Source organism: Lissotriton vulgaris, chromosome 6 (genome assembly GCF_964263255.1).
Source record: "Lissotriton vulgaris chromosome 6, aLisVul1.2, whole genome shotgun sequence".
NCBI lineage: Eukaryota > Metazoa > Chordata > Amphibia > Caudata > Salamandridae > Lissotriton > Lissotriton vulgaris.
Genome location: NC_141694.1, coordinates 817,810,388 through 817,822,966, shown reverse-complemented (window position 1 = coordinate 817,822,966; position 12,579 = coordinate 817,810,388). Strand labels below are relative to the sequence as shown.

The 12,579-nt window shown below is 42.5% G+C and overlaps 1 protein-coding gene across 1 annotated transcript in view; it reads right to left on the bottom strand.

Moving 5' to 3' along the window:
- Positions 1 to 12,579, bottom strand: part of AKT3 (AKT serine/threonine kinase 3) — a 1,006,792-nt gene that overhangs the window by 550,052 nt on the left and 444,161 nt on the right. The window contains exon 3 of the mRNA XM_086926847.1: positions 6,075 to 6,200. Coding sequence (XP_086782973.1) covers positions 6,075 to 6,200 — 126 coding nt within the window. The remainder of the gene's footprint in view (positions 1 to 6,074; positions 6,201 to 12,579) is intronic.

Below are 12,579 nucleotides of genomic sequence, written 5' to 3'. Positions count from 1 at the left end.
TATAAGCTCCTGGGGCCGGTGATCACTATCAGCTTTATCTCCCATACTAAATGGGGAAATTTCATTAAAGAAGGTTAGAGACACAAAGGTATAGTCCATCGTTGAGTTTTTGGTTGATGAGTGATAGGTGAATGCAGGGGGCGTATCACCTGTACTTCTGCCGTTCGCTGCTCTGAGAGCAAGATGTTCAAGATACTCTATAAGGCGATGGCTAATTTTTGAAGGTGCTGCTGATTAATTGGTGCACTGTGGCGGTATATTCCATAAATTGTTGTATACGGAAACTTCCTCCGCTTTCGATGGGCCAAGTGGGTATAAATTAAAGTCCCCTGTCAGTATCATATCTGGTGTATTGATCTCACTCATACATGAATCTACAAAGTTGACCAGCTGTTTTGTATCGTAGGCTTTCCGGTTAAGGTGAATGTATGTGTTTATTATTACTATATCCTTGTGCCCATTCCCCGATGGCCCCTTTGTGGTGGAGATTTTTATAGCAATGGATTCTGGTGTTGTTGAGCCAATTGTATGGACTGAGGTTGCGCAGATGTTATTTACGTAGATCACCAGGCCTCCCTGCAGGTGACGAAATCGAAGCGTAGATATCCTAGTAGATGAAGTGGCTCTGTCATCCATGTCTCCTGAAAAGCAATGATGGGGAATGATATTTGATAATTAATGAAGGCATGGTCTGACAGCTTGCTGTTTAGCCCATTGATATTCCATGAGCATATCCGTAGTAAGTTTATTTCACCTTCTGGCAAATCGTACCCGATGTTCTGTCAGTTGTTTCTTACTTGGTTGGTGACTACCCTGATGGGCCATCCTGAGCCTTCACAGCAGAAACCTTGATATGAGTGATTCGGGTGATATATCCCTATGTCCTGTGGCTGCCTCATGGTGACTGGCGAGGGCCCCCTTGCCCCTCTCAGTATTGACTTAGAGGTGTTGGACCCCTCTGTTACCCATCTGTCCCCTTGCCACTGTGTTAATGGTGCTGGATAACCGGGTGTGTTGATCGGTTTTATTTTTATGCCTCAGTTTTCAAATGTCGATCTTTCCAGTAATATTTTTTCTGCAATGTTTTCCGACCTCCATGTTGTCCGTGTGACCTCACACCCCCAAGGGTCTTCTTGGCTAACAAACTCTACTGAATCCAGATTTGTTGAGTTTATCTCCGATAGTGAGGGTATATGTGATAATAAACAAAGAATATTCCCTCGATTTAATATGTTGTGAACCCCTCTTGATCTGTATACTGGTATAAACTCCAGTGTTTTCACATTCTTATTGAGGCCATTTGCTCTCTTGTCTAATTGTGGCCTGTTAGTGGGTTCAATGTTGTTTGTGCTAGCTTGAGCTGGTTTTGTAGCTGCTTCTGCCCTCCTCTGGTCGTCCGGAATTACATTTGTAGCAGGCCCAGGGCAGCTCCATAACTTAAACGGCGGCAGGCTTAATTCTTATATTACCATGTCTGGAAACTATATACTCATCCCCTCCAGTACTAGAAGCAGGGATGGGCGGATAATTAAATACCCTTTCTATTCGATGATCTTGCTGGGTTGTAGAGATGGCAGTCAGAGATTTTGTTATCTTCAACCATGGGTCCTGCGGTTGTTTGGTTGGAAATATGACACTGTGTGGTGGTTTCTTCCCATTTCGTTCAACACAGCAGTAATTGATTTTCAGCTTCCTCCCTGACTAAATTGCAATCCTTGTGGGAGCGGGTTCCTCCTTCCCCTGGCGATGATTGCTGCAAGGAACCTGTGGTGGCTGGTTTTTGATTAGAGTTTGATTTTGAGACCAATCCTTGCCCAGGACGTAATGTACTTGATTGTTTGTTGCCCGTTTCCACTGGGGGTGCTTGATTTGAAAGGTCAGATATTCCAGGTAGTGTCCGTCTAAAGAGGTGGGCAAAATCCTCCTTTTTTGAGGTAGGTTTTTGATTCCGACCCTTTCTCCTTTGGACTCGCCTTTATTTGGCATTAGAAGTTGCTCCTGGGTCAGCCGGCTTTGTCTCTTTCCCCCGGAGAGATTCTGATACTGATGCACGTATCTTGGTGCACCCAACTTTTTTGGCGTTTCCTGTTCTTGTCGGCTCTGAGATAGGCGGTTTAGCGCCTAGATTTCCCGTGATATTTGTGCTTGTTCCATACTTATCCTCAACGGACTGGGTTCCCTTATGGTTAGGCTCGGTGGGGTTCCGTACGGAGTCTTTAATTTGGCCGCACAATTCGCTCAGTATTGAGGGGAAGAGAGGTGAGTTTATCGACTATTGGGCCTCAACCACAATTTAGCTCCCATTGTTGTAGTTTTCTTTGTAAGCTCTGGAAGAGTGAATTCAGAGCACCAATTTTGTCATCAATTGCCACCCCAAACAGTGCCAGTGTGTTTAATAGAGTTAGCTGAGTGTCCATTTTGTCTGATTGATACTGAAAGGCTTCCACTAGAAGTTGTACTGAGTGAGTAAGCTAGCCCAGGCATTTTCAGAGTTCAGTTTTTGATGAAGATTGGTTGTATTTCCTAAGTCAGGTGTCAGTGATAGAGCTGAAAGGGTCTCGGGCAAGGAGCCCCTAAGTTCTTTGTTAAAGTAACATTTTGGGGGTCCAACCTGGGTCTTACTGGTGTTTGTTGTGTGGAATTTATCAGTAAAGCATATCAGTCCCCTTCGTCCACTTTGTATAGTTCCTTTAGATTTTCCGACTCTTGTCCAAGTACTGGCTCTGTGCTGTGGGGCGTTGATGACAGTAACAAACAGGAATTTAGTGGTGGGGTCCAACCGATCCTCAATTTCTTGGTAGCAGTAGGTGGTGTGCCTATCTCTATTATAGACAATTCCTTGTTTGTGGTACAGTTATTCCCTTTTTTCCCACTGCGACCTCATCTTCCTGCTGGTCTTTATGCTCACTTCCCACTCATCCAGGGGGCATTGCCAGCTTCTTTGTTGTTTCTAAATTGCTTGGTGTAATTGCTTTTGGCGTTCCAGCTTCTAAATGGCCCTGGGGTCCTTGTGGCAATGTTTTGGAGTTACTTTGTGTGGCTAGTGTTGAAGCCGATGTACTGTGTTTTCGGTGTGGTAAATCACTTGATTCAGGGTCCCTTTTTGTACCAAATGTCACGCTTTGGTCAATGATTTGAGTCGTTTGCCCCGCTATCCGATAGTTTGAGTGGTGAAATCAGAGCTTCGATACCTTGGGCTGCAATTGAACTTGGTAAGAGGGCGTCTCCCGGATTTTTAAAAAACAGACATTTTGTGTAAATCTTAGGCTGTGTCCATGTGTAGCAGTTCTGAGATGGTCCTGTCTCCAAATTATTGTCCCTTGTAGTGGGACCAATGTCAGGGGAGGTAGCGCCTGCTCTAATTTTAGTTTTAGGATGGGGCTCCGCCATGCAGTCCTTCGATGACAAGGATCCTCTTCAACGCTTATTCATTTTAGTCTGTTTGTTTGATTTAGACAGACACCCCCTGATCCTGCCAGACCTCATTTCCTCTTTGGGGGTCGGCTGGTTGGCTAGTGAGCGGGTTGTAGGAAGTCAGTTGGTGTAAGTAGAGTAACACCATGCACCATTCACCGCTGTATGCCGCAATCCAGGGTCACGCCCCCAGCCGCACCCACCTGGATTGTGGACGCTCACCTGACTTCTTCTCCATTCTCTGTCACCCTGGTCAAGCCTGGTTGCAAGTTGCAGATAACCCGCGGGTAACAGGTGAGTGGGGGGATGACAGAAGGCAGATGTGGCAGGAGGAGGTAGGGTGCGGCGGGTGGCAGTCAGTAGGTCATACAGGAGGTACCCGGCAAAACCAATCCAAAACCAGTCCAAATTCACCTCTTCGAGGAATTGGGGTATGTTGCAAATTTGGCAGCTTGATGGGCGATTGGATGTCCAAGCGGAGGTCAGGCGGGCCTTGTGGTTCTGTGGTCAGAAGTCAGGCGAGGCACCCATGGCACTCGCGGCACCCGCGAATTCGCGGTTCCTGTGGTTCGCAGCACCCACGACTCTGTGCGAGCAATCATGCAAGGCACCCACGAATTCGCGGCACCCACTGCTCTGTGGTTCCGCGGTCTCTGTAGTCTGTAGTCTCGGACTCACAGCTCGAGCTCGGTGCTCAGTCGTGGTACCGGAGCTGAAGTTGCTGCTTCTCTCCTCCTCTTCTTCTCGTGCTCACTGTTCCTGTTTGCTGCTCTCTGCTGCCCTCTAGCGTCAATCAAAGTACTAAATGATGTCTAAAAGAGACCTCTTTGAAGCTTTAACAGTCTACTCCGGATTCCGTCCAAATTTAAGAAAGAAAAATCTTGCACCTGCGCCTTCTCCAGGAACACTCTCAGTAACTGGAACTCTCTACCGCAGGATCTACGTGACAATCAATCTTTCCCTCACTTCAAGAAGAAACTTAAACTTCTACTTCTCAATAAATACCTAAACCCTCCCCCCTAAACCATCTGACTGGCCTGAAGTTCCTAACCCACGCCCTCCAAATAAATCTGAGCATCTGTACCTCGAGAAAAAGCTGTGCCTCTATTCTCTCCACCCTCACAACATCATACCATACCAACTCAAAACGTTATCGTTAACATATCCTACTGTATCATGTACTTTTTTGATACACTGTTACCATGTTTTTTTTTCACTATGTACTTTTTACTATGTATTTATGCTATGTATGTTTTATTCTCTCCATATGTAACTCGTGTAACTGCTGCTGTGCTAACTACGTAAAGTGCTCTGGTACTGAAGGGTCAAGTTTGTGCTATACAAAACTCGATAAATAAAGAGTTTAGCTACCCTCAAAGGGTCCAGTACAGGATGAAGGCTGTGCATAGTAGGGACTTGACTTCCTAGGGGCTTGGATTTCTGGAGAGCGAGCTCTTCATGAAGACTTCTGTGCAATGCGGAGACTGTGTGTAGTAAGGGTTTGACCACTCATGTCTCCGTGATTGCGCATAAGAGGTTGTCTACCCGTAAAGGATCTGGTTCATGGCAAAGGTTGTGCCTAGTAGCAGCATGGACAGCTAAAGGGGGCTGGTTGTCTGAAGAAAGTGGGCTCGCTCAGAAGATTTCTGCACAATGCAAATACTGAGCGTTGTAGGGGCTTAGCTACCCACATCTCACTGATTGCACACAAGAGAACGACAAATTGCAAAGGGTGCAGCGCAGAACAAAGGCTGCGTGCAGTAAAGGCTTGGCCCCTTCAAGGTGCTCTGGTGTCTACGGAGAGTGGGTTCTCCATCGCTCGGGCCCAAAGGATCGCTTTTTAATAACATAAATGTTTTATTGCTTAATTCGCCAGTCCCACAGTACTCATGAAAGACCCCTGCGTGAACATGTGGGATCGCATGGGAGATCAGCAGAACGATTTTAAAAAAAATGTTTTAACCCTGGCGCCTGGGGAGGAGGGGCTGTCCCTCTAGGACCCATTCATAACAATAAGAGGAGGGTCAGGGTACAACCACTCAGACCCTTATTTCAATAGTTTTTTTCTGTTTTAGGACATGGGGGCAGAGTTCCTGTGTCCTGGAATGGTGGCTGCAATAACTTAGTTTGATTTGCAGGCAACAAATCAGATTGCTCTGTCTCATGCGCTCTAAGTGGCAGAAGGGGGGGAGGGGGAAGGGAGGCACACTCTGGGTTGCATACTGACATGCCAAACCAGACACTGAGTGCGCATCGTATGACATATTTACAAAAACGGAGAAGATGCAAATGCGCCATTCCAAGATGGCAACATAAACAACTTTCAAGATCGAAGGTCACACCGAAGTGATGTCATCAAGGAACAGGCATAAAAGACACTTGGAGCAGGCCACATCTTTGCAACATTTCTAATTAATCTGTCGGATTTTGCAGCTCTTCTGAATCCTTCCTAGCGGAATATGGTTTCCTATTCTAATAGTGCTGCCAAGTTCAAGTAATTCAGGGTTAACCTCATGATGGGCCTTTAAGGTACTGACATGCTTAGATATGCCCTGCTGCTTTTCACTATTATGATAAATATGTGCCAACCTACAATCTACACAGTTTAGATACATGTTGTAGCCTCAGTTATATACATTGCTCACCTACTGAGTACTTACTTGCCACAGAAAAGTTGTTGAGGGGATACGGTAAATCTACATCTTGAGGCTTTTCCTTATATCCAATGAATGAACCGTCTGTTTTTAGAAGGAAGTATCGCGGTCTCCAGTTTTTTATGTATTCACCTGCAGATGGCAAAGAAAACACATTACAGGTTTTGGATTCCTTTCTCTAGTTTTATCATGTGGCATACACTGATACACAAGGCCAACGATAAACATTACATGGGTCTCCTTCTTTGTCTAATAATCACAGCATCATTGGAAACGCACTCATGCTGCACAGTTAAGCAATGAAACAAAGTTAACATTTGTCTAAAACAATATATTTGGGAATAATTATGCTTGCTATTTCTGGGATGCTATAATGAAAAATAGACTTTGGTATATATTAAGGGGTGCCACAGGGCTCTTCATTAAGCCCCTTGTTGTTTAATATCTGATCTCATTAATAACTTCATTTGGGATCGAAGTTACGTCCTATGTTGACACATGAAATTTAACAACCTAGGCAATTAGTTCTAAGTGGTCAAAGAGTAGGAAACATTCGAGAGGGAAAATATACAACTAAAAAATGTTTCAATGGCAAGAGAAATTTATTAATCCAATCATGAAAAATTAGTTATCTAATACAGTTAAAAAACATATGAAATAATTAAAACAACATTATGAAGTACAATAAAGCAAAAAACGCATTCAAGTTTAAAAAGTGGCACAAATTGATTCTCGACGCACGTTTCGGCGACCAGCGCCTTCTTCTGGAGTTGGTTGTAGGGGTGGGTAACCCAATATACCCTTGCGGGCTTGGGCAATCAATATGTTTAAAGCAGAAAGTGCCAGCAAGGGATTTATTTACAGATCAAAGTTAACAGTGTAGTGAAGTCTATATTATTTAGACTTGTCAGCTGAGCAGAACAGCAACTGTTATTCGTATTTATTATCTGTTTCTGGACCCTATAGAAGCTACCACACTAGCCCCATATAAGTCAAACAAATTAAACAGTTTAACAACACTTTTTGTGATTTTGCTCAATAAATGAACTGTTAGAAACAAGAAAGAAGGTAAAGCAACACAGGAAGGTTTGTTCTTCAAAGAAAGTTATTATTTATATTCTTTTGAGTTCAGATTATCAGATTTTCAAGGGTACACAGTCAATGGTAATTGCATATATGTCTTAAGTAAATGGAGATGACAAAACAATCCATTAATACATAAGAAAACAATCCAGTCTTACAAAATATATTTAAAATTGACTTCTTTTAAAAATAATAAATAGAAAGTCAAGTGCAGGATGTAGACTTGGATTGATGTGTCGACGTTTCGGTCTCAAAGGGAAAATCCAAAGACCATCATCAGGACAGTGAATTTAATGCAATGTAGATGACCCTTGTAGTGAAATTTGGGACAAGCTATGAAAAAATCAGAGCTGAAGTTCAAAAACAGGGTTCATTGCCTTTAAGTCTCCCCTGTGATTATGTCCATATGTTCAGGCCGATTAGTGTTAAATCCTTTTGATGTTTAATCCTTTTGTATTCAATCTCAGGATACCAGTATGTATTGAAAAAATGGCGTAGCAGACGTAGGGGCTCCTCTGCGTCAGGTCAAAGGTGATCACATTTTAATATGGAACGCTATACATCCTGGTCGCTAAGTTGATAGATAAAAGGCTGTATTATTTATAAATCAAGTTTTGCTACTTGATTTCCGGAACCCGACTGGCTTGCCGTATTTTACTCCTGGTCTGCAACGCTATTTCTTTAAAGACGTGGAAGCATTGACTTTCAACTTTAAATTAGGAGGTTCTTCCCTATACGTATCCTGTTACGATTTATAATACAGCCTTTTATCTATCAACTTTGTGACCAGGAGGTATAGCGTTCCATATTAAAATTTCAGATTTAGATCTGGCCTTTTATTATTTTATCTAACAATCTTTCGTGGTTACTATAAAATGAAATAAAGTGCATTCAAAAGAAGATTAATACGTTTGGTTTATGATCAATAATACCTAATATCTGACTAGGTTCGAAACTGCCAGCCAAGAAAATATTATAGTAGCGGTTAGGTGTCTACTTTGAATGAACAAAGGTAGTACGTGGCAACTCCAGAAGAAGGCGCTGGTCGCCGAAACGCGCGTCGAAAATCAATTTGTGCCACTTTTTAAACTTGAATGAGTTTTTTGCTTTATTGTACTTCATAATGTTGTTTTAATTATTTCTGATATGTTTAACTGTATTAGATAACTAATTTTTCATGATTGGATTAATAAATTTCTCTTGCCATTGAAACTTTTTTTAGTTGTATATTTTCCCTCTCGAATGTTTCCTACTCTATGGCCACTTAGAATTAATTGCCTAGGTTGTTAAATTTCATGTGTTGCTTTTTCCCTGACCTAGGAATTGTTGTATCTATTTCTCAGGGGGTCCTTGATACCTAAGAATAACGTCCTATGTTGACGACACCCAAATGATCTTATCTCTAGATCACAACTCCAAGGAGGCAGAACTTAATTTTAAAGAATCTTTTACCAAGGTCCTCCAGCGGATGAAGGACAACCACCCTAAGTGCAACACGGAAAAAACTGAAATACTACCTATAGGCAAAGAAGTTTCTTTCTCGCCAGAGGAACGGTGGCCAGAGGATATGTCACCCCCTCCGGAAATGGTTATGGCAGCAACAAACTTAGGAGTACAGTGTGACTCCGCCTTCAGTTTTAAACCACATGCACTAAAGGTCGAGGGACCTGTTTTAGCCTTATAAAATAATTGAAAAAATTATTTGAACTACTCCCCCTTGCGGCAAGGAAATCAGTAGTGGTGGCCCTAATATTGGCATGGCTAGACTACTGTAATGGTCTCTTGGCAGGAGCCAACAAACAAACATTAAAAAGACTCCAGGTGGCCCAACATGCAGCAGCGCAGCTGGTTTTAAAACGTCCGCGAAGATCCTCTGCCTCCGCAGCCCTAAAAACTCTTCACTGGCTCCCACTGCACAAGAGAATACTTTTCAAGATTCTCCTTATTACCTTTAGAGCCTCACTTAAATTGGGTCCCTATTACCTCTCGTCAAGATTCACCCCTTATACTACAACCAGAACCCTCAGGTCATCAGCCAACCTTCTCAAACCTCCCAGTTTCAGATGCAAAACCAGGGGAGGAAAAACTCTGATCGCACTAGGCACCAGGGCCTGGAATCTACTGACACCTCATTTGAGAATACACAAATCCGAAACCCAATATAGGAGGGAATTAAAGACCTGGATTTTAGGAGCCCCGGATGCACTATGCCTTTCTCTAATCTAAAATCCTCTGTACAGCCGCTCACCTTCTATATCAGCGCCAGGATGTTCTTTTCAGAGTGGCAGACACGCGCTTTACAAATTACAATTTTCATTTCATTAACACACCATATTACATGGTCACAGGGTGGTGGCATGTGCACATATTCCCTATCAAAGATATACAATATTCTAAAGTTTGTCACAAGTAAGGTTAGTTAGGTATATCAGGACTTAAACACGTCAATAACACACATCATTGTACACTTTGCAGTAATAAACGGTGCAAACCTTTTTTCTAAACTTTAATTTGCCCATATTTTTGACCTTAGCCATTTCCTTCCCTTGCCATTACTTCAACAGGACAGATTACTCTGACTCTAGTCGCGATCGATCCGAGTGGTTGAACCATGTCGAGAGTGACACTTTGTGACAATGATCAGAGTTTGCTTTTCTTTTTTCCTCAAGCCGTTTTCAAACTAAAGTTACAAAAAAAGTTTTTCAACCTAAATGTTGCAAACTGTTTCTCCATACGGACTCCCGCTGTGAAGTGGGCTTTACAATCATCCCGCGTGCATTGCAATGTGAATCAACCAGAAGCATACCTGCACAGAAGTCATTCAATATAACAAAAGCAGGCTTCTGCGCTGTGCCAGACAATTCATTTTTATTTACAACTGGTGTATGATTCTGAGACAATACAAACTCTTGCCACATTCTGAAACAGTCAATACGGTATAACTTTCAAACAAATAATCAAATTTTTTTTTTACAGTTTTAAATTGTAACATGTGACAAAAGTAACAAACAAGTCATGGAGACAGTGTCGCAATATGGTTGGTTGCCAGAAGTTATAATAATTCTTGGGCAGTAAGTAGCGAACATAAATTTATGGTAGGCACAGTCACAGTGGCTTCATCCATTCGACAAGATAATTCCTATAAGACAGTACTGCAGTTCACAGTACGGACAATACCAGCAAATATACTCGGAGAAACAAAGTAATCATGGGGTACACAATGCATAATAAATCCACCAATCAACAAGATCGTACCACAATTTGTCACCTCTTCGGGTCCTGTCATTCCCACACAACCCCGGATCCACGACTCTCCAACAGCTAACACTTTCTCCACTGTAGGTGGCTCCTTCCCAAGCAGCTAGAAGTATGTTTTAATGCAAGAAGTTACATTAGCAGAGTAAATGTATGCTTACTCTTTCCCCTTCTTGGGCTTTGTCAATAGGCAAAATATTAGCGACCTTCCCGCATTCAATTCACACCGTCAGTGTATTCACTCTACAGCACCTATCCAAAATGTCGCCACTCCGGGGCACAGCCACACAGTAGGAAAAAAGTCAACACTGCTGTCCTGCCCTCTTTCCACACCTAGAATTTGAGGCACCTCTCGGACATTTCACCATCCACCTTTTCAGCAATACTGGGATCATATACTTTTGCCAGTTTTTTTAAACTGTGTTAGTTTAAATCCTGCATTAGTGAACGTCTTTTGACATTGTAACTCAAGTTGTGTTACCTCTGAGCCACTGTCCTCGTCCCATTTGTTTTTTTGGACACCAGTCATTACTTGCAATATCTATTGTTAATGTCCTATGCAAGGAAGATACCAATCACCCCTGGATGCCAAGTTAAGCACACCCATGTAAGATCACCAGGAACGGACTGGCCGTATCGGGCACCAGGCGTTTTCCCGATGGGCCAGAGGGGTGGGGGCCGGTTTTCTGGCCGTTGGGGCCGGTTTTGCAGCAGTGCTGCAATATCAGCCCCCTGTAACAAAAGCAGGACCGGTGCTTTTTACTGGTAGAAAATACTTAAATGTCAAATAAAGTAATGAGACATTAGGGTTTGGATGAAGTAGGAGGTTAGAGGGGCATTAAAGGTTAAGGTTAGGTTAGGTTGCGGGGTTAGGATCAGCATATTTGTAAGGGATGATGCCAGATAACGTGTACTGGTCACTGCTAGGTTTGGGGTAAGGATCTGGGTAAGAGCTAGGATTGGGTTTAAGGTTAGGTGAGGTTTAAGATTTGGGTAGGGTTAGAGTAAGGGAAGATGTAAGAGAAGGTGCTGGAAATGGTGGTGGGGCTATGGAGCATCACCTCCAACCCCTGTAAAATGTCAAAGACGTAATCAAACAAGGAGAAGATGTAAGGTGTGAAGAGGACGTAATAGTAGGGGTCAAAGGTAGTGGTAGAAGAGCTTGTGCATAAACCTAGTTTAGAATGACGTAGAAATTAAGAAGATTAGATAGTGATATGAATACAATCGTAAATGTTTCTGCCTTTGATGGATGTAGGCAAAGAAGCCTGAACACCAAATTGTATGCTAAAACACAATCACAAATCTTATTCTGGAATATGCCAAAACAGAGGATCCAATGAGCAGATATGAGTCAAATTAATACATCATCTATTGCACAATTGCGGCTCTAGTTTGTTCATAAGAGGAATCCAGAATGTAAGGTTCTACACAAGTGCCAAACGTTTGTGTTCCTATAATTTAAAGCTTGTCAACTTCCCCAAAAAATACTCTGCCAGTACTGTAACATGTTAATTAGAATATGCATTAATGTTTGTAAACTGATTGTATGCCAAAGAGTACATTTTAATTTTTCAATTTTCATAAAGAATTTAGCCTTCAGCTGTTGTCCCCATCCTGCTTGGAAAACTAAAATGTGACTGGGGTCCAGCTTCTGCCTGAAAGTTTTGCCTACTTCTCAGTTTGCTGACCTGTTGAAAAGCCTTCAAAGCTCTGATTATCAGTATTCATCCATAATTTCACCTCTATGTAATCATTCAGTTATTCATAAGTTCTGAAATGTATTTAGCATGTTTGAACGGTGAAAGTGAAAAAGTGAATCTAATGGTACTGGACTGCTCTGTAATTTCACCCAGAAGTAAGCGTATGTCGCATTCGACCAAGGAGCCGAGTAGCAACTGTAGGAGGAAAAATTGAAAGGTGTAACATTTCTGGCAAATTCATGTGCATGACTACTTTTAACATTAGTAACTGTTTTCCCCAACTCCCCTCTTACATCTCTGCCTTTGGTCACTCCCCCTTAAGACAGGGGAGTTCAATTAACCAGAATCTGATCTTTGTGTCAGGGCAACACCGATATTTCCACACTGTTTTTGCCATTGACCAATGTTCACACTTTAAAAATAACTTTTATTTCATAGAGGTAGCATACATCACTGGCGGCTCGCCCATA